The 22,860-nt window shown below is 40.1% G+C and overlaps 1 protein-coding gene across 5 annotated transcripts in view; it reads left to right on the plus strand.

Annotated features, from left to right (window-relative positions):
* FAM184A (family with sequence similarity 184 member A) overlaps nucleotides 1-22,860 on the plus strand; it is a 384,174-nt gene that overhangs the window by 291,677 nt on the left and 69,637 nt on the right. For 3 of the 5 annotated variants that reach the window (XM_073575923.1, XM_073575927.1, XM_073575925.1), the window contains 2 exons: nucleotides 1,586-1,736; nucleotides 21,442-21,483. In XM_073575923.1, the coding sequence (XP_073432024.1) occupies nucleotides 1,586-1,736; nucleotides 21,442-21,483 (193 nt within the window). The remainder of the gene's footprint in view (nucleotides 1-1,585; nucleotides 1,737-21,441; nucleotides 21,484-22,860) is intronic. The other 2 variants (XM_073575924.1, XM_073575926.1) reach the window with 1 other exon arrangement.

Raw genomic sequence — 22,860 nt, forward strand, 5'->3', positions numbered from 1 at the left:
TATCCTTTGTTGGCAATGACAGAGGTCAAACGTTTTCTGTAAGTCTTCACAAGGTTGCCACACACTGTTGTTGGTATGTTGGCCCATTCCTCCATGCAGATCTCCTCTAGAGCAGTGATGTTTTTGGCTTTTCGCTTGGCAACACGGACTTTCAACTCCCTCCAAAGGTTTTCTATAGGGTTGAGATCTGGAGACTGGCTAGGCCACTCCAGGACCTTGAAATGCTTCTTATGAAGCCACTCCTTCGTTGCCCTGGCGGTGTGCTTTGGATCATTGTCATGTTGAAAGACCCAGCCACGTTTCATCTTCAATGCCCTTGCTGATGGAAGGAGGTTTGCACTCAAAATCTCACGATACATGGCCCCATTCATTCTTTCATGTACCCGGATCAGTCGTCCTGGCCCCTTTGCAGAGAAACAGCCCCAAAGCATGATGTTTCCACCACCATGCTTTACAGTACGTATGGTGTTTGATGGATGCAACTCAGTATTCTTTTTCCTCCAAACACGACAAGTTGTGTTTCTACCAAACAGTTCCAGTTTGGTTTCATCAGACCATAGGACATTCTCCCAAAACTCCTCTGGATCATCCAAATGCTCTCTAGCAAACTTCAGACGGGCCCGGACATGTACAGGCTTAAGCAGTGGGACACGTCTGGCACTGCAGGATCTGAGTCCATGGTGGCGTAGTGTGTTACTTATGGTAGGCCTTGTTACATTGGTCCCAGCTCTCTGCAGTTCATTCACTAGGTCCCCCCGCGTGGTTCTGGGATTTTTGCTCACCGTTCTTGTGATCATTCTGACCCCACGGGGTGGGATTTTGCGTGGAGCACCAGATCGAGGGAGATTATCAGTGGTCTTGTATGTCTTCCATTTTCTAATTATTGCTTCCACAGTTGATTTCTTCACTCCAAGCTGGTTGGCTATTGCAGATTCAGTCTTCCCAGCCTGGTGCAGGGCTACAATTTTGTTTCTGGTGTCCTTTGACAGCTCTTTGGTCTTCACCATAGTGGAGTTTGGAGTCAGACTGTTTGAGGGTGTGCACAGGTGTCTTTTTATACTGATAACAAGTTTAAACAGGTGCCATTACTACAGGTAATGAGTGGAGGAAAGAGGAGACTCTTAAAGAAGAAGTTACAGGTCTGTGAGAGCCAGAAATCTTGATTGCTTGTTTCTGACCAAATACTTATTTTCCACCATAATATGCAAATAAAATTAAAAAAAAACAGACAATGTTATTTTCTGGATTTTTTTTTCTCAGTTTGTCTCCCATAGTTGAGGTCTACCTATGATGTAAATTACAGACGCCTCTCATCTTTTTAAGTGGTGGAACTTGCACTATTACTGACTGACTAAATACTTTTTTGCCCCACTGTATGTGATTCTTCAGATGTTGTATTAGTCAATGCCTGATGAAGAGACCTGAGTAGTCTCGAAAGCTTGCAATGTGTTACCATCTTTTCAGTTAGCCATTAAAAGGTATCAACCACTGAGGACTCTCAATTCTGAATATTTTTCTAAAATATAGGTAAATTTGAAAATATGTTAATCTTTCTTGTAATATGTATTCATGCTGCATACTTTAGGCAAGAGTGTAGCAAGTTACGCGAAGAGCTGAGAGTGCAGCACGAGGAAGACAAGAAGTCTGCTCTGGCCCAACTACGGCAGCTCAAGGAGCGGGAAATAAATACCGCCAAGGATAACTGGCAAAAGAAAGTGGAGGATCTCCTTGACCAGGTACGGAGAATGGTGTCAACATCTGATGCGGACAAATCAAATGGATTGTCCAACCAGGTTTACTTTTTTCTAGTCATTTGAAAATACCCTGAAAAAATGTGTCTTCCTAATTGTGAACCTTTCCCCGCATAGGTGCAGGTGGCACTTATCTATATATACTGTATAATCGTCTTATCATGTCTGTCTGTAACCGAAATCCTGCGTCGTTGATTGGTTGAGTCTGGCCGGCCGCGATCAATTAGCGAAACAGGATTTCTGTGACAAACAGACAGACAGGAACTGTATGATGATGGGTATGGCGCCAGAGATCGCGATCTCCAGCACCATACTTACATACTTACCTCACCGGGAGGAGCGTTGCCGCGGTGCTTCTCTTCCTACGGTGACCGGGGCAGGAGGCTGGGGGCGGAGTGTGGCACTGACGCCGGAGTACGCGCATGCGCATAGCGCTATCGGCACCATTTTCCTGAAGACACATTTGCAGTGTGTCTTCAAGAAAATGGCGCCGGATAGCGCGGTGTGGGCATGCGCGTACTCCGGCGCCAGTGCCACACTCCTCTCCCAGCCTCCGGCAGAACGGGACAGCGCTGGACCACAGGAAAGATGGGTGAGTATAAATGTTTTGGTTTTTTTGTATGTGTGCAGTTTCCTAAGGGTGAGGGGGACCATACATACCAGGAAAGCGGGGTGAGGGCTACCATGCATCCCACGAAAAGGGGGGTGAGGGGTACCGTGCATACCACGAAAGGGGGGTGAGGGGTATCATGCATACCACGAAAGAGGGGTGAGGGGACCATGCATACCACAAAAGGGGGATGAGGGGACCATGCATACCAGGAAAGGGGAGTGAGGGGACCATGCATACCATGAAAGGGGGGTGAGGGGACCATGCATACCAGGAAAGGAGGGTGAGGGGTACCATGCATACCACGAAAGGGGGGTGAGGGGACCATGTATACCACGAAAGGGGGGTGAGGGGACCATGCATACCAGCAAAGGGGGGTGACGGGACCATGCATACCAGGAAAGGGGGGTGAGAGGACCATGCATACCAGGAAAGGGGGTTAAGGGTGACCATGCATACCAGGATAAGGGGGGTGAGGGGACCATGCATTCCAGGAAAGGGGGGTGAGGGTGACCATGCATATCAGGAAAGGGGGGTGAGGGGGACCATGCATACCAGGAAAGGGGGGGTGACGGGACCATGCATACCAGCAAAGGGGGGGTGAGAGGACCATGCATACCAGGATTGGGGGGTGAGGGGTAGCATGCATATCATGATTGGGGGTGAGAGGACCATGCATACCATGATTGGGGGGTGCATTATTGATTATTAAATCTTCATAAAGAAACTACATACATATTCTAGAATACCCGATGCGTTAGAATCGGGCCACAATCTAGTCACTTATATGAATGGATGTGGAAAATAAATCAGTTATTGCTGCTGTGTGTATACATTCACATACATGATACACAAAGCTTACTCTCTTTATTTTAGGAGAAACACAGTGGCAAGCAAAAGGGTAACAATGTTTTGAACTTTTAACTTTCAGGCTTCATTATCTCACCATCCACTACTGCTTTGAACATGAGACTACCATCTTTTTATAGACAATCATCTTGGATATCTCAAATGTACGTTTGACTTGCAACTACTGTATTTAGCATTTGCTTAGTTATGCAGATTCATGTTACAGTTTTGCTTCTAAGAAATGTAAATTTTGATTTTCATTATTTTGTCAGCATTTTGTAATTTCACCTTTGGCTTTCAACACTGCCTGAATCCTTGTGGGCATGCTCTCAATCAGATTCAAGCATGTATCCACCGATATCTAATCCCAGGTCTCTGCTACATGTTCCCGAAGTTAGTGCATACTGGTTGATTCACTTGGGTATTTATACAGCCTTATTTTCAAGTCTACCCACAAGTGTTCAATTAGGTTGAGGTTTGGGGACTGCGGGGGACATTCGAGAACCTCTACTTTTTGTCATTGAACCATTTCTTCTCCACTCTTGACATATGCTTCAGGTCGTTGTCCTACTGGAATACTGTCATCCTTTTCATACACATAGTACTCGAGTGTATAAAGTGACTCATCTTTTAGGATGCTCACATATAGCGCAGCATTGAGACCACCATCCATCCTGATCAAGTATTCAAAGCCTTTGGCTGTGAAACCACCCCATATTATCAGGCTTCCTCCACTGAACCTGACTGCTCCTTCAATTTTTCGATCCGTTAGCCGATTTTTCCCTAGATTTTTCCAGATCCATTTGCACCCATCAGACCCTAGTCTATTGATTTTCATCTCATCGTTCCAAATCAAACATTTCCAGTCCTCTACTTTTCACTTTTCTTACTTTTTTGCAAGCTGGAGCCAACACTTTTTATGACGATATTGAAGTCTTCTTCTTTTGAGGCATCATTCCAGACTCGTAAAACATGCGCCACACGGTGTTTGCATGGATGTTTGTGATCTCACTATTGTGAAGCATACGAGCCACCTCCATGGCCATGTTTATTGAACTGATAGACCTTGTGATGAGCCGACTTGTTGTTTGCCTAGACGTCAAACTCTTGGTTTTTGAATCGATGGACTGACTTCATTTCGTATTCTTTCACCTGTCATTTCACTCACATGATGCAGTTCTGAGCCCCAGCTCACAGCGAAGTGAGCTGGGATGGCAGCCTCAGTGACCTGCGGTAACCTGGATGATGTCACCACTAATCACTATTGATGAGGGAGTATGCTCGTTACTCGAGATTTCCGAGCGTGCTCGGGTGTTCTCCAAGTGGTTCGGGCGTGCTTGGAGATTTAGTTTGTGTCGCTGCAGCTGCATGATTTGCAGCTGCTAGACAGTCTGATTACATATGGGGATTGCCTGTTTGTTCCATCTTTATACAGGAATACAATCAGGAGCAAAACAGTAACAATGCAGTGACATGACAATAATCTACATAGCTAATCATATGCTAAATAGTTGCAATTCAAATTTATGTATCAGATAGCCAAGATAATTGTCTATAAAATGATGACAGTCTCAGTAGTGGATGGTGAGATATGGAGCCTGAAAGTCAAAAGTTCGAAACATTGTTACCCTTATGCTTGTTACTGTACTCCAAATATTACGGAATACATGTCAGTTCATGATTGCATATTTTCTTACGGTCTCAACGTCCTTGATCGTCGTGATGTATTTATATGCTATGACTAAACGCACAACAGATTTGCTGAATTGAGCTCTTTTTTGCTTAAAGTAGGGAATGCTGACCCTCATAAATGTCCAAAAATGACAAAAAAGTCCTTTAGGAGAACATACTGGTTGACACGTTTCGCATAAATTTACTCATAACCGCATATTAAAACTCGTCAACCAGTATGTTCTTCTAAGGGACTTTTTACTTCTGGATTTTTTACATGCCATCCTTGTATTGTCCTGTTTTTATTGGAAGAAAATAAAGTTTACAGCTTTTCAGATGTGCTTGTCTGCCTTTTTTGATTTTTTTATTTGCTATGGATTAAGATCCTTTGCACTCATCAAGGCAGGTGAGCTGGATGCTCTTTTTATGAATTCAGCCACTCAGCCAGTGAAGTTCAATATGATAGTTGTTTGATAGAAGGTCTTTGTTGCTGCAGTATTAAACTCCGTACATTGCATATATATGGTAAATATCGGCTGATAGGTGGTGTTTTCTGTTGTTGGTTCCCCACTAATCGCATATGAATTAAACTAGGAATAGGTCATCAATAAGAAAGTTCCGGATATGAGCCGCTCATTTCCGCATCAAGTGAGCAGTGCCTATGGCATTACCATCTGCACACCTGCCAAGACATGTGCAATCGACAGGTATCGTCCACATGTTCTGTTTTTAATACGTTTGTCAAAGTATTCTTCTGAGGAGTTTTGGGGTACGAATATGGTCATTTTTATGTGTGTGAATAGAAAAATACATTTGTTTTTGTGTCATTGCCTTTGACACTGTTGATGTAGTATCATAAGGGCTTATTTTTTACAAATGAGATTTAGTTTAGAACTTAATGAAACACTTCATATTCTTTATTTTTGGGAGAAGTTTGATAAAAAAAAAAACTAGAATGCCAACAGTGTTTTTTGTTTACAGTGCTTACTTTGCAGGACAGATACTATGTTAGTTTTATAGTAAGGGTTGTTCTGTTGTGGTGATACCAGTTGTATTTTTACTACATAAAATATTTTTAAAGAGATAATCCTGAACAACTTAATTTTTTTTTTAGTCCAGTCTAAGGAGCTTTACTTAAAAAGGTCCATATCTCTGGAACTATATGATGGATTTTATAAAAGGAAAAAAATAATTAATTAGGGGAGTAACGGGAACATAATAGAAGTAAAATGGCCCACTTTTGACCTGGTGATGCAGACAATTTTCGTTTTTGAGTTTTAATTTTTTTTCCTCTCCTACATCAAATAATTTAATTTTTCACATAGATATATGGGGGCTTTTTTGTTTTGAAGAGCAAGCTGTAATTTTTGCTTGGCGCTTTTCATTTTACAATGCTGAATAAGGAGAAATGGCAAAAACATAACAAGTGCAGTGAAATGGAGAAAAAAAACGTAATTTTGGGGATTTATATTACTGTATTATTTATTCTGTGTCATTGACCTGACAAACCTGATTCTTCAGGTCAACACCATTGCGATGTTACCGAACATATATAGTTTAGATTTTGCTATTTTATAGGCTGAAAAAAAATTCCGAAGTTTCAAAACAAATTGCTTTTTGTCACCATTTTTCTGAGACCTATAATGCTTGTATGTTTTCAGTGGAGCTGCAGGAGGGCTTGTTTTTCGCATGGCAAGCTGATGTTTTTATTTATACCATTATGAGGTACCCACTATATTTTGATCGATCTTTATTGTTTTCTTTTGGGAGTTACAGATAAAAAAAGTAGCAATTTTGGCAGTTTGACTCTTTTTTTTCTATAAGCACCGTACAGATTCAACATTTTTGCTATCTTGCTAGATCTAACTTTTCTGGATGCTGTTATACCAATTTTGGAGGTCCAAACACTCATAAGAAAGAAGAATACTCCCATAACTTAGAGCAAGTTTCTCAGTGTGTGAGGTGTAATGATTCAGCTCTGATCTCCTGGTCTAACCTGCTGCATGAGTGAGTGTGGGGTAGAGACAGTACAATACAGATGTCCAGGCTATGAAAGGAGGAAAGCTGATTAAAGGGCTTGGAATGTGACACAGATAACCTCAGCTGCATTGTCCTTCGCAGGAGATCAGGGCTGTATCCTTACATCTCACACACAGAGAAACATGCTCCAGACTATTGTGGAGAGTGTCTTCTTTTGTTTGAATGTTGCTGCCTGCTTGTGATTGGTCAGTATCATACAGGGAGAACAAGTAACACCCTCTTGGACTTTAAAGGGTATTCCTATCTCCAAGATCCTATCCCAATATTTAGTAGGTGTAATAATAGTAATTTTAGCAAATATCTATAATTAGAAATGTAGTGTAGTTTTTCTGATTCGCTATGTTTTTCCTCATGTTCATGCATTGCAGGACCTTATGTATCCATGGTTACGACCACTAGCAACTAGCTAGCTGCCACTATATCAGTGGTCGTAACCATGGATACCTAAGGACCTGCAACGCCCTGCACATAAGGAAAGAGACATGGCGAATCATAAGAACGATACTACATTTCTAATTGGAGGTATTTGCTAATATTACTATTATTAGACCTACTATATATCGGGATAGTATCTTGGAGATGAGAATACCCCTTTAATGAAAATTAACTCATTAGGGGCCAAATACTTTGATTACTAAAATCTCCACAATTGAGTGTCAAAATGTAAAAAAAAAAAAAAGAAAGAAACAAAAAAAAGAACTCATTGTATTCCACTCTGTAGCCACTGTTACATTTTGTGTCAAGTTCAACATGAAAAATTTGGGGAAATATCCTCTTTAAGTGCTACGTACCAGGTGCAAATATAGCATTTCTAAACGTGACCGTTTCCCTTTAATGAACCTGACACTCTGCTCATGGTTGTTTTCGTGAGCGCTCCATTTTAACCTTTTATGTGTAGGTGAACTTAAAGTCATCACTGATTCATAACAGTGGCACTTTAACCCCTTAATGACCGCCAATGCGTCTTTTAACTGACCTGAGATATAAGAGAATAGCATCCTCATACAGGTGACAATCCAGCAGCTGTCGGCTGAACACTATAGATGACAACTTGCTGCATCAGCCACGATCAGTGTTTGCACCGTCAAAATCTGTTTAACCCCTTAGATGCTGCAGTCAATAGTGACTAGATATAAATGGTTAACAGAGTGTGGGGGCTACCTCTTTGTCCCCATCGGCACCCAAAAATCATGATTGTGTGGTCCTGATGTTTGCCATGGCAATTCACGATCAAATAGTGGCCTTAGAGTCTGATGGCTGTTGTAACCTATTCAGAAGTTAGCGACATTTAGGTGGTAAAAATACACATTTTCATTTCTGTCATGCCACTTTGCATTAATTCCTGAAAATCACTTGAAGGGTTAATAAACTACCTGACTGCAGTTTTCAGTATGTCACGGGGTGCTGTTTTTAAAATGGTATCACTTTTGGGGTTTTCCAATATATATGATCCTCAAAGTCACTTCAAACCTGGATAAGTCCCTCAAAAAAATAAATTTTGTAAATTTCCTTTGAAAAAATGAAAAATTCCTGCTACATTTTTAAACCTCCTAAAAGGCTAACAAAATAAAATAACACTTTACAAATGGTGCTGATGTAAAGCAGACATGAGGGAAATGTTATTTATCTTTTGTAGTGGCATGACTATCTGTATTAAAGGAATAATCGTTCAAAGTTTAAAAATTGCTAATTTTTTAACATTTTTCTAAAATGTCTTTTATTTTTTATAAATAAACACAAAACATATCAACCTAAATTTATCATTATCATAAAGTACAATGTTTGTCCCGAAAAAACAGTCTCAAAATCAATGGGATTTGTTTAAGCGTTCCAGAGTTATTACCAGATAAAGTGATACTGGATAGATTTTAAAAAATTGGCTCTGTCACTAAGGGGTTAAGAACAGCAGGGATACAAAGCTTCTTCCCATCGATCTCTAAAAGTGATTGAGAGAAATAGCTAACTCCAGAGAAAATGGGTTTTAATTGGTTTGTGCCGTCCAATTTTTATGATGAAGAAACTTAAAAGCATAAGGATATCGTGCTTGTTTAATCTTTTATGTCTTAGCATTATTATGTTTTGAAGATTAGAGTGAAAAAGTATTTTGCAGTCATAGCAACCCATGAATAGATTAACCCATTTCTTCAAATGCATGTATATCACACTCAGGCTAAAAATATCAGACTTTGTCAAGATGTGCTGGAAGCGGCTGCTTTCAAAGAAACTTGTGATGGAAACATTATTTCTGTTGTTATTTACTGAGCTTGTTGGAGTACCTTACAAACACTAAGCATGCCTGACAAATTAATTATTTTACAGTATTTCTGTATTACTTCCTCACGGCAGCTCTTCTATTCTACAGTCAGCCAAGAAAGAAAATTCTCTGTTAGGCTGTGTGTCCACGTAGCGATTTTTAAGCGTTTTTGCCACGATTTTCGGCGCGAAAACGCTGCGAAAACGTTTAAAAATCGTGTACAGAACGCCCCCCATGCATTCCTATGGCATTCTGCACATGCTGTGCTAATGCTGCGCTTTTTTCCACAGCAGAATCGCATCGCGGAAAAAATCGCAGCATGCTCATTCTTTTGTGCGGAATCGCAAAGAATTGCCGCAATTCCGCACCCATAGGAATGCATGAGAATCGCTTACTTCCCGCATGTGGCTATGCCCACCATGCGGGAAGTTAAGCGTCTCATGTGCGGTTGGTACCCACGGTGTGGAGGAGAGGAGACTGTCCTCCAGGCCCTGGGTACCATACCCCTGTAAAAAAAAGAATAAAAAATAAAAAATTGGGGTATATTTACCTTCCGGCGTCCCGCGCTGCATTCCCGGCCTAGCGTTCCCAGTAATGCCTTGCGGCAAGGCCCTGTGATGACGTAGTCTCGCGTGACTCTAGCGGTCTCGCGAGATCGCTATAGCAACGCGAGACTACATCATCACAGGTCTCGCAAGGCATTACTGGGAACGCTGAGGCCCGGGATGGCAGCGCGGTAAGCCAGAAGGTAAATATACCCCGATTTTTTATTTTTTTTAGCATTTTAACATTCTTTCTTTTTTACTACTGATGCCGCATCGGCGGCCTCAATAGTAAAAACCTGCTCACACTTGTCAAACACTATGACGAGTGTGACCAACCTGTCAATCACTTTCCAAGCAATGCTTCAAATCGCTTGGAAAGTGCTTGAATATCGCACGCGAAAATCGCGGCAAAATCGCGATCATAATCGCGGTGAAATCACTGGAAAAAATGCGCGATTTCTGGGAAGGAGTCCGGTTTTCTGTGTGCGTTTTAACACGCAACGTGGGCACATAGACTTAGGGTATCTTCTGACTACATGAGTCTTCAGAAACCTTTGCATACAAAATATTGACTTGGATTCCTGTAATTCCTTCTTGTATGTGGTCATAAATGTACGTATTGCGCCGGGGTGACCACGTGTGGACAGGGCTTCAGAAGCTGACCTCACTTAACTCGCGCTAGACACGCAAGAAACAGAAAAAATAAACCGCTCACCGCATCTGTAAAAGTCCGACCTTTCAAAACATAAAATGGATTAATCCATGCGATAAGCTCTATAAAGAAAGAAAACTTGAAACGGTTGAATTGCGTCTTTTTGTCACCAAATGCCCCTTAAAAGATAAAAAAAAAAATTAAATCAATAAAAAAATATATATATATTTTTAACAAATTTCTGGATTTCTTTTTTACTACCACTAAAATAAAAAAAAGGTTTAAAATCACAGTAATCATATTAACGTGGAGAATCATGTTTACCACACAATGAATTCTACACAAACAAAACTCAAAAATACACTGGCAAAACTGCATTTTTTACCCCATGCCACTTGGATTTTTGTTTTCACATTTTTCAGCACATTTTATGGTTAGATTAATGATGGTATTCAAAAGTACAACTTATAGCGCAAACAAAGATGCCCAAATAGCTATGTCATCGGAAAATATAAAAAAGTGATGGCTATTGGAAGAAGCGGAGGAAAAACTAAAGTACTTAAATTAAAAATTGCCCAACCCTGAAGGGTTTAAAGGGAACCTGTCAGTAGGATTGTGCTGAGTAACCTACAGACATTGTCAGGTCAACGCCGTTATCCATAGATATTAAACATTGTTCATTAATATTGTTATTATTTATCTATCTATATCTATCCATAGATATATCAAAAGATAGATATATCTACGGATATATCTAGATAGAAAAAAGGTGAAAAAGCAGCACAAAAATAAAATCATTTGGGTGCCAGCCTTCCCGGCATATACCAGACCTTCAAATAGTCCTTCAAAGATGAAAGCAGCACACCATGTAAGCTTCAATAAAGTGCTATTTATTAGCCCATCTGGCTATGTGCCCATGCACAGATCTTTTTAGACCTGCGGTTTTGATGCGGAAGTGCCCGACTCAATGCAAGTCAATGGGTTTTTTACCACAGCGTGTGCACAGGGTTTTTGGATTTCCCATTGATTAACATTGTGTGCACTCTGCACTGTGGATTTGATGCATTTCCGCGCATCCAAAAACACTGCGGAAACGCATCAAATTCCGCAACGTGTGCACATACCCCAAGTTATTTCACCTTTTCTGATGTCTGCAGGAATTGACCACATTTTCATGACCAGGTGAACCTTTGTGCAAGCATTTTAGGGCTGGCTGTACTAATTTTCGGCTGTCACTCTTTCAGTCTGCATGATCAAACAGGGTCAACAGTAGAATAACAATGTTAAGTTTCATTATATAGAACTGAAATGATTATAAATATTTATATTGCGCCATCCACTTCTGTAGAGCTACAGGTGCTTCTCAATTAAATTAGAATATCATCAAAAAGTTAATTTATTTCAGTTCTTCAATACAAAAAGTGAAACTCATATATGTTAATGTTGATGATTATGGCTTACAGCCAATGAAAAACCTAAAGTCACTATCTCAGTAAATTAGAATACTTTATAACACCAGCTTGAAAAATGATTTTAAAATCCAAAATGTTGACCTACTGAAATGTATGTTCAGTAAATGCACTCAATACTTGGTCGGGGCTCCTTTTGCATCAATTACTGCATCAATGCGGCATGGCATGAAGGCGATCAGCCTGTGGCACTGCTGAGGTGTTATGGAAGCCCAGGTTACTTTGATAGCAGCATTCAGCTTGTCTGCATTGTTGGGTCTGGTGTCTCTCATCTTCCTCTTGACAATACCCCATAGATTCTCTATGGTGTTAAGGTCAGGCGAGTTTGCTGGCCAATCAAACACAGTGATTCTCTTGTTTTTAAACCAGGTATTGGTACTTTTGGCAGTGTGGACAGGTACCAAGTCCTGTGGAAGAATGAAATTTCCATCTCCATCACTGTGTCAAGCCACTCATGACCAATAGACAACACCAGAAGCGTCTTAGGCTAGTTTCACACTTGCTTTTTTTTGCAGCGCGTTTTTCCCGCAAAAAAACACATTGAAAAAACGCATACAAAAGCATACAACTGCTGCGTTTTTTTCAAGCATTTTTATGAGCATGCATGAAAAAAACGCAGCGTTTTTATGCGTTTGTATGCGTTTTTAGTGCGTTTTTACCGCGTTTGCGTTTTTTCCAAACATTAGGTGGCCCTCACACTAACCCAAACCATGACTTTACTAACCCTAACCCTAACCCTGACCCTAACCCTAACCCTGACCCTAACCCTTAACCAAACCATACTTAACCCTAACCCAAACCCTAAACCCTAACTAACCCTGACCCTAAACCTAACCCTAACCCTGACCCTAACCCTTAACCAAACCATACCCTAACCCTGACCCTAACCCTGACCCTAACCCTAACCCTTAACCAAACCATACCCTAACCCTTAACCAAACCATACCCTAACCCTAACCCTTAACCAAACCATACCCTGATCCTAACCCTAACCTTGACCCTGACCCTGACCCTAACCCTAACCCTTAACCAAACCATACCCTAACCCTGACCCTAACCCTAACCCTTAACCAAACCATACCCTGATCCTAACCCTAACCTTGACCCTGACCCTAACCCTTAACCAAACCATACCCTAACCCTGACCCTAACCCTAACCCTTAACCAAACCATACCCTGATCCTAACCCTGACCCTAACCCTAAACCCCCTTAACTAACCCTAACTCTAACCAAAACCCCTAAATTCCATTGTCTAAACTAATGGTAAAAAAAAAACGCATGTGCAAAAAAACGCATACATAAGCATGCCAATGCGCACATATGCTCACCATAGACTTATAATGGGTGTCTTGCTGTAAAAAAACGCATTGCGCGCGCATGCGTTTTTTTGAGGCAAGTCGGACGCACAAAAAATGCAACAGGTTGCATTTTGTGCGCCCGAGCGCATACCGCAAAAAAACGCATGCAAACGCATGTGTATGCGCACATAAGCGCATCCCATGCAAAGTATAGGAAAAAAAACGCATGCGCTATTTAGCGCTAAAATACCGCGGAAAAAAAACGCAAATGTGAAACCAGCCTTACTTGGGCCAAAGAAAAAAAGAACTAGACTGTCACTCAGTGGTCAAAGGTGTTGTTTTCAGATGAAAGTAAATTTTGCATTTAATTTGGAAATCAAGGCCCCAGAGTCTGGAGGAAGAGTGGAGAGACACACAATCCAAGCTGCTTGAGGTCTAGTGTGAAGTTTCCACAATCAGTGATGGTTTCGGGAGCCGTGTCATCTGCTGGTGTAGGTCCATTGTGTTTTATTAAGACCAAAGTTAGAGGAGCCGTCTACCAGGAAATTTTAGAGCACTTCATGCTTCCCTCTACCGACAAGCTTTTTGGAGATGGAAATTTCATTCTCCAGCAGGACTTGGCACCTGTCCACACTGTCCAAAATGACCAATGCCTGGTTTAAAGAGGAAGATGAGAGATTTACATTTCAGTAGACCAACATCTCGGATTTTAAAATCATTTTTTAAGCTGGTGTTATAAAGTATTCTAATTTACTGAGATATTGACTTTTAGGTTTTCATAATCATTAACATTAACAGAAATAAACACTTGAAATAGATCACTGGTTTTAATGACTATGTAATATATGAGTTTCACTTTTGTATTGAAAAACTGAAATAAATTAACTCTTTGATATTCTAATTTTGTGAGAAGAACTGGTATATAGCACAATTATGTGATAATGCAATACAGGCAATGAGAGGATAACGTAGGCAGGTGCCATGCCCAAGCAAACTTCCAATCTACAGTATGAGGAATAGCGTACACAGCTCCAGATATGTCAGATAGTTTGAGCTTTTTTTTTTAATTTTACAGGTCCGAACAGCTCCTGGCTTCTACTGGCCAAGAGAAATAGTTATGGTCAACCCCTTTAAATGGGGATAAATATGACAACTATGCAATGTACTTATGTACAGTAGAAAGTGATTGTGGGGGTGTTCATAACGGATGAAAATATTTTGGGTGTTTGATGTGATAATCTTATCCTTGTTTAACCACTGTCACAATATAGTAGGATGTCTAGTTTGGGAGCAATCCAATACTGTGGATTTGGGTCTCAACTGCACATACAGTGGCTTGCGCAAGTATTCACCCCCTGGCTTTTTACCTATTTTGTTACATTACAACCTGTGTTTAAATATTTTTGCAATCTAATTTGTGTGTGGTGCATCAGCAGTAAATAGTATAAGTTGGTGAAGTTAAGTGAGAAAAATATAGGCATAAATTAAATTCATGGGATCAAATAACTAAAAATTGGCATGTGCATATGTATTCATCCCTTTTAGCTGTCTGTCAGTATATAAACACTTTTTTTGAAAGGTCACAGAGGCTGCAACACCAGTAGGAAGAGGCACCACTAACCAAACAACACCATGAAGATCAAGAAGATCTCCACACAAGTCAGGGACAAAGTTGTTGAGAAGTACTGATCCCCTGGATCACCATCAAATCCATTATCATGAAATGGAAAGAACATGGTACCACAACAAATCTGCCAAGAAAGTAAAAAGCCATAACTTACACACAACAATTGTAAAGCTCGTTTAGAGTTTGCCAAAAGACTCCCCAAATGTATGGAGGAAGGTGCTGTGGTTGGATGAGACCAAAATTGAATTTTTTTGCCACCAAGGTACTGTAAACGCTATGTCTGGCACCATTTGAACACAGCTCATCACCACAAGAATACCATCCTCACAGAGAAACATGGTGGTGACCACATCATAATGTGGGGATGTTTTTCGGCAGCAGAGAGAGGGAAAATGGTCCGAGTTGAGGTGAAGATGGATTGTGAAAAACCTGTTTCAGCCTGTCAGTGATTTGAGAATGGGACTCAGGTTCACCTTCCAACAAGACAATGACACAAAACATTCTTCTAAAGCAACACTAGAGTGGTTTAAGGGGAAACATTTAAATGTTTTGGGGTGGCTTCGTCAAAGCCCAGACCTTAACCCAACTGAGAATCTGTGGTCAGACTTTAAGATTGCTGTTCATCAGCGTAAACCATCTAAGTTAAAGGAGCTGGAACAGTTTTGCCTTGAGGAATGGGCAAAAATCATAGTGACAAGATGTGGAAAGCTCATAGAGACTTATCTAAAGCGACTTGCCAGTTTAATTGCTCTACAAAGTACTGACTATAGGGGTGTGAATAGTTATGAACACTGAAGTTTTCAGCTGTTTTGTCCTTTTCTGCTTCACAATAAAAAAGACAAATCAATAAAACAGTGAAATTCCAAGTTGTGAGATAGCAAAACATGAAAAATGCCGGGAATGGGGGGAATACTCTCTCAAGCCACTGTAGATTGTACTAAAGACTTCAACAATTGATGAGATTGTCAACTATAGGTGTAGATGGAGAAGGGAGGAGGACCATTTACAGAGCCTTTGGTACAATGTACTTGGAATAACAAGACACTAAGCCTCGATTCATCAAAGCATTTGTGTCGGAAATCTATCATAAAACACTTTGAAAAGTCGCAGTTCTTTGTGCTTTGCATGGTTGTGCAAAGATTTTGCAACTTTTGCATTTTCATTCCTGTTTTGACCAGCTCCATCAAAATAAGCGGAGCTGTGACTGCTTGTTTTAATTCATGACAAGTTGTGGAGCTGTTTCACTGGAGTATGAGGTGCACATCGCTTTTAAGATATACATGATTCATTCAGAGGCAATGCCTCTTACTGATTCAGGGACCGCTAACTCCACCATGCCCCCTAATCAGGACTGGCATGAATAATCCCAGTCTTGACGAATCACTGCCTTTATGGTCCCGGTGTCTGGCTTTGCCTGTTGCGCTGACGTCACGTTGACAGTGAAGCAGCCAATCAGTGAATTTGGTGGCTTTGAGTGGGGTGTTCCGTCTAGATTGGAACACCCCGTTCAGAGCCACTTAGCTCACTGATTGGCTGTAACGCTGTCGACATTATGTCAGAGCTGCAGCCAGAGCCAGGGTGAGACTTGCCGGTGGACCCAGGGAAGGCGAGGGCAGCGTAGTTTGTTTCTCTTTTAATAGCCTGCACCAAGGAATTAGCTTTTCTTGAAAGAGAACAATTCCTTTAATACATTCTTCATTTCCATAATTCTTCTCCAGGATTACAGATCTGTACTTAGTTAACCTTTCCAAGAAATCTTTAACAAGATGTACAGTAATTCACCATATTTTATTAATAAGGTGTAGAGAATTAATAGATGAAATAGCTGGCAGCACATCTAATTAGATTGTGATAAAAGCTGACATTAAATCAAGACTAAAAAGGAGCATTAGAAAGGTGGGTGCTTTTATACCAGTGTCCGCATTTCATCATATGTGCTTATTGGTTATATGAAGGTAAGAGATGAGAAGCCTGCTGCGGACATACTACTCTAAGAGTCAGCTGCCACGCCGAGCGGTTCTTACTCCGGGGGACTTAGTGGATTTTGAATTACAAGAATGGTCTATTGATTTCAGTAGAAGCCGTAAAATGCTTTCTTTTCCCTCCAGCAAAGTGAATGCTTAGTGGTAAATTCACCCGGCAATAACATCTCATAGCTAGGGCTCCCAGTAGATGGATTTCCATCGTTCAGCTCATTGTCAGGGGATACAGAGGGAGAGCAGGGAGGTTTATAGAAATATTGCTTTTAAACTACACACATCTAATGTGTGAATATTTTAAATATACTTTAAAAATGGTGATTGGTTGCTTACATACATTTCATTGGTTGCATATGTACATTTATAGCAGGAGTGGACACAGAAAAATGTGCAAGAACAATAAAGTGTCTTGTGAAAGTATTCACTCCCATGTTTTTTATCTATTTTGTTACATTGCAAACTATTTTAAATATTTTTGTAATCTGATTTGTGTGTGATGCATCAGCACTATATACAGTAGTTTAAGTTGGTGAAGTGAGAAAAATGTATGCATAAATTAGATTTATGGGATCAAATAACTGAAAATTGTCATGTGCATATGCATTCCACCCTTTAGCTATAAAACCACTAAAAATTAACGGTTCAAGCAATTACCTTCAGTAATTAAGTCAAAGGAAGATCCCCCTGTGTTACATGGTCTGTCAGTATATACACACCTTTTATGAAGGAGATGGAGCAGTTTTGCCTTGAGGAATGGGCAAAAATCCCAGTGGCAAGATGTGGAAAGCTCAGAGACTTATCCAAAGTAAATTGCAGCTGTAATTGCCACAAAAGGAGGCTCTACAAAGTGCTGACTTTAGGGAGAGTGAATAGTTATGCACACTGACGTTTTGAGTTATTGCACCCTATTTGATATTTGCTTCACAATAAAAAGAAAACCAAATGTTCCATGTCGTACGCAAGTTCTTTACATGAAACTCTCAAAAAACAGTGAAATTCCAGGTTGTGAATGCTTTTGCAAGCCACTGTATATGAGACCTTTGCAGTCCAGTACCATAATGTACCCTTTTATGTGTCTGTAACCCAAACTGCTTGCTGCTTTGAAAGTTGAATTGGGCCCCCTCACCACTTGGGCACACCAATGGTACCTCTGACCCAGATGTACAAATTAGCATGTGTAAAAAAGTCAAATGTAGTGTTTTTCGCTTGCGAGTGACACAAAAAGCACTCCCATGAATGTTTTTTTAATATATCTATGTAAATGTGCATATAATATTAGTGTTAATACTGTCACCTTTTGCTTGTCTAGTGTCCAGCATCGCACTGCTCCTCTTCTCAGTGACCTCACCACTCTTTACACTCTTTGGGTGACGCTGCACACTGCGAGACCTGAAAGTAACTTTTACAGTGTAAGTCAAGAGACTTCTGACTCACGCATAAAGAATAGCGTGAGCCGAATAAACTGAAGAGAGTGACGTCACTGAGAAGAGGAGCAGAGCGTAAGTCAAGAGACTTCTGACTCACGCATAAAGAATAGAGTGAGCCGAATAAACTGAAGAGAGTGACGTCACTGAGAAGAGGAGCAGAGCGATGCTGGATCCCAGAGAAAATGTCAGTAGCTAAGTATATAATACACTCACACTACATCACATACACACAGATTTCTTAAAAAAATCTTCATGGGAGAGCTTATTTAAGTTGTTTACGGAATAATTACGGTATATAAAACCACAGAAGCCCCTCAAGCCTGATCACATGCTCACAAAAAAGAAACCCCCAGAAAACATGTGAGCATGGTTTTAAAAGGGTTTTCCATGAGTACGGTATCAATTACCTATTCTTACAGTGGGCAGCCAATTTCAGATTGAAGGAGTCTTGCCATTGGTATTGCCATTCAGTCACATTCATTTGCGCTGCAGTAAGATAGAATATAGGCACATGAACTATCCCCTGATAAACAATAATAGGGTCACAGTACTCACTGGAGCTTTGGGCATCCTTCATCTAGCTATTCAAAGAGACACCAAGCAATCTCATATTAATGGCCCATTATAAAAAAGGGTTTAAAAAATGGGCCCCACCGTCACTCCTCAGTACTGCTGCTGGTGTCCCTTGGTGGTCTCCTGGCATGTTAGATGACTTCTTGCGGACTACCAGTCCCCTAGCTCTTTCTATTCGCTCAGATGCAACGTGATTACTGCTTCAGTGGTACGGAGAAGTGCTGGATGTCCTGTAGTCAAGTATTAGCTGTTTCTATTTTTTTTTTTTATTTTGGGACCACTATGGGCCAGTTTTTAAGCTAATTAAATGTAGTGTACATCTTCAAGAATAGGCCATCAATATTATAATTCTGGAAAAACCCTTCAAGTGCTGTAACTATAGTACACAACATTATAGTAAAGTAGATGTGTGATTAATTTTCCCACAAGATCTCTCTGATGTACGGAAAGCTGCCTTTTGTTGCTTTTAAGTATGTGTAGAATAACAAGTGTGGAGGATATTTATGTCATGTCTGACAAAACATATCAGGTTTACTCAAGATGTATAACAATGTTTTTGATACAAAGAAATATCCCAGGTTAAATATACATCATGCTCCACTTTTCACACCAAGGACCATTATTTTCGCTTAACCATTTATATTGCAGGAACATTAGTGAACAACTAATTTAAGATCCAATTTTGTTATTGTCAACTTTACCATCTACTTGCTACAATGTTTCCATGTTAGAAAATACAAGTACTGGTAATCAATACATCCAGTCTAACTTTAAGGGAATATTTACTTGCAAGAGATTGTTTTGCTAACAAGTTCATGAATGTCTGCAAGCCACATTGAAATGAATTGGACAGTCACCAATATTTCTGTCCATAAGGTATGTTCACACACAACAGATTTGCTGCAGAAAGGTTCGTAAATTGGCTTGGCAGATACCTATGCATATGCTGGTTTCCATCTACCACTTAGATTTAGCAAAAAGATTTTAAATGGGTTTTGTCACTTCAAAGTGCTACTTATACAAGTATGTAGGTGAATTAGTTCTTAAAAAGGACCTATTGCTTACTAAAAAAATTGAGTTAAACACCTTATATCTCTGAGCTTTCCTGATTCTGCCACTCTATTCCATTTTGCGCTGCATCGCTATATTGCAGAGATATTCACATTTATTTCTTCTGGAGTACAATATGTCCAATCTCTGCTTGTAGTGCAACTGGGTGCATCTTTACAGTCTTCTCTGAGCTTGTGCGCTTTTACCCTTACCACAAGCTGTCAGTCACAGCTCAGAATTTGGTCTTGCAGTCTCGGCGATGTCGAGCAGCATCTGGGAGGAAGGGATGAAAGCACATACTGTACCCCTAGGAAAAAAAACTGTAGAATTGCCCAATTGCACTACTAACAGAGATTTCACATGCGGTACTGCACGCCAAAAGCAATAAATGAGAATATCTCTGCAATGGAGCGACATAGCGCAACATGGAAAAATGTGGCAGAATCAGGGGAGTTTCAGGATTTTTACAGCCATTGACGGTAACTCAATTTATTTGAGCAAGAGACAGGTCCTCTTTAATATCATATCTGTAGTAAAGAATTTAGTAATTTAGTTGTCAGGAAAAAAAAAAGATTTATTTCATATGCAAAAGAGGCGACTTTAGTGAGCCTTGGGTTTGGACAATGGGGCAGGGCACCATTACACCCCTTCAGTTTGTATTCTGAGCACTTTTTCATATGTCAATTTTCAACACTCTAGCAGCCACTCTCTCAACGCACGTTTCGTATTAAAACTTCATCACACGCCTCCTGATGAAGTTCTAATACGAAACGTGCGTTGGGGTGGTGGGGATCTGTCTCATCATTTTTATATATGTAAGTGTTGCCATCCTGCTTGTTTTTACTATTTATGCATATTATATGTGTAAAAGTGATATTTAGATTTTTATGATATGTAGTTGTTATAACTTGCTAGATTAGGCTTAAAAACACTACTGAATACTATGTATGATGTTGGTCCCCTAACTTTATATAATGCCCAGTACTATTGATGCACTGTAAACAATTCTTTTAACTATTTAAATTATAATAAAACATTTTTATGGGTTATACTTTTTAGTGGTTATTGTATTTATAACCAATCGTTGTTTTCTAAGTTCTTTTGAGTTAATACCCATTTATATTTCTTTTGGGCTTTTTGTGTGTTTAATATACAACTTTAGGGGCGTAAAAGTGCACTGAGCTCTTAGGCACACCTAGGGTGCACCAAAGCCCCCTTATTTGAATGTGATATAAATATTTTTTTCTCTGGCAACTAAACCACTGAAATCTATACTAGAGGAATAAATCTACAGGGGCTAAGTCCCCTACATACTTTATATGTAGTTTAATTTTAATTGTTGTGAATGTTAGACTCCTTTTCCGTTGCAGTAATTACTGCCATAAATCTGCCACATACTGTGTTATGTTATGTGTATATTCTGTTATGTAACTTGTATATAACAAGCCATAAAAGGTTCATGTTCAGCCTTTTATGTCAGACTTTGGTGACATCACTGCCTGCAGTGTTCACCAATGACATGTCTTAAATGTACATATGTCATACGTGTGTGTTCTGTGCATAACTACTGTTCTCTCTGTTGCCTATGTGTCCTACTTTCTTTTCCTTAGTGTTTTCCTTTACTTGTGTGATCTTCTTTTCATAGCGGCACTCTCTGGGTGAAGCTTTACATAAATCCATCAGTAATGTAAGTCAGCTTTGGTATACAGCGTGGACTCGGACGCATGCTAGCATTATCATTTGCACTGCCGCTCATCTACAGATTGCTTGCTGCCATTCAGATTTACTGTCTGTAATGTGTAACCATTGGAAATCAATGTCCACAGTAGATCAGCAGCAGAGGAACGCATTGATTAGACATCAGACCTCACAGTCCCATTATTTGGCTTTGGCAGTGGTGCTTTCAGCATTTGCTTTGTGATGTTATAGAAGGCTGGGTGGCTGGCTATGTTCAGGGCAAGCATGAATCGAATTCTGCTCCAACGTAATCGATAAACAGCACGTAAATCTTACATGGCTTTAATGATAGAAGTGAAAATTCTGTAAGATCACTCTTTTGCCTTCAGACCCAAAGCTAAGACCTTTCAAGCATGAGATATAGTAGGGTTCGCTTTAGTAAATGCATGATTGGCTTAGTAAATACAAACAATATGTAATAACTGCATTAAGTAATATTCTGTGGAGGAAACCATGCAGCGAGGCACAAGAGCGACTGGTACACTGGGAAAATATAGGATAACTTCTGATGTAATGAGACAGCTGAGAAGATAAACAACTGGAAAAGCCTAAGGTCATTGTGACCTTACCATCCAAAGCAATGGTCGGCGCAGGAGACGGAGTCAGCAATTACTGTATGTCCTCTCATGCTATCTAATCCAATAAAGAGCAAACAAAACTGACAAAATTGACAGGCGAGATTTCATAATTGTATCACTAAAAAGATGTTCAGACGAGCTGAGCAACCAATTAAATTCTACTAGATGGATCTTTTTTGATGAGTTGCCATGTTTGTTCTGTAGAGACTTCCAACTATTTGGCTAATGAAAAACAAAATATGCTGTCTAGGGAAAACACTTGATTTTCGCGGGATTTCATTTTTGTGACACATTTGTTCTGTGATGTTGGCAGTCCGTGGAGGCCTGGCATTGATAAATAGCCATCTCATAAATGCTCAGTCTTATCAGTCAATTCTTTCCTCAGTTCCTATTGCAATAGATTTCTACCAGACAGTGGAAAACATGAAATTCTATTTTAGGGAAAGGGGTTTAAGTGTCTGTGGATAATTTTTAGCTACAGGGCCTGATTCATCAAGGTGTTTTTGCCTGTTTTCTGGTATAAAACAATTTCCAATTTGACTCTTGGGCAGATGTAGGGCTGGATGGGCGTAGAAAAACCTGTCCGGTAAGTCCACCAAATTTACACCCCTTTGATTGTGTACATTTCGACAACAATGTTGCTCCAGTTGGAGTGGGATAGATTCTTGATGGAAGCGCATGGTAGTGGTGAGATGCGCCTAATTCTCTAAAAAGCCAGCTGGTTATTTAGCGTTAATCACATCTTTTAT

This window comes from Dendrobates tinctorius, unplaced genomic scaffold (genome assembly GCF_039654945.1).
Source record: "Dendrobates tinctorius isolate UK_male_01 unplaced genomic scaffold, ASM3965494v1 ptg000046l, whole genome shotgun sequence".
Taxonomy (NCBI): domain Eukaryota; kingdom Metazoa; phylum Chordata; class Amphibia; order Anura; family Dendrobatidae; genus Dendrobates; species Dendrobates tinctorius.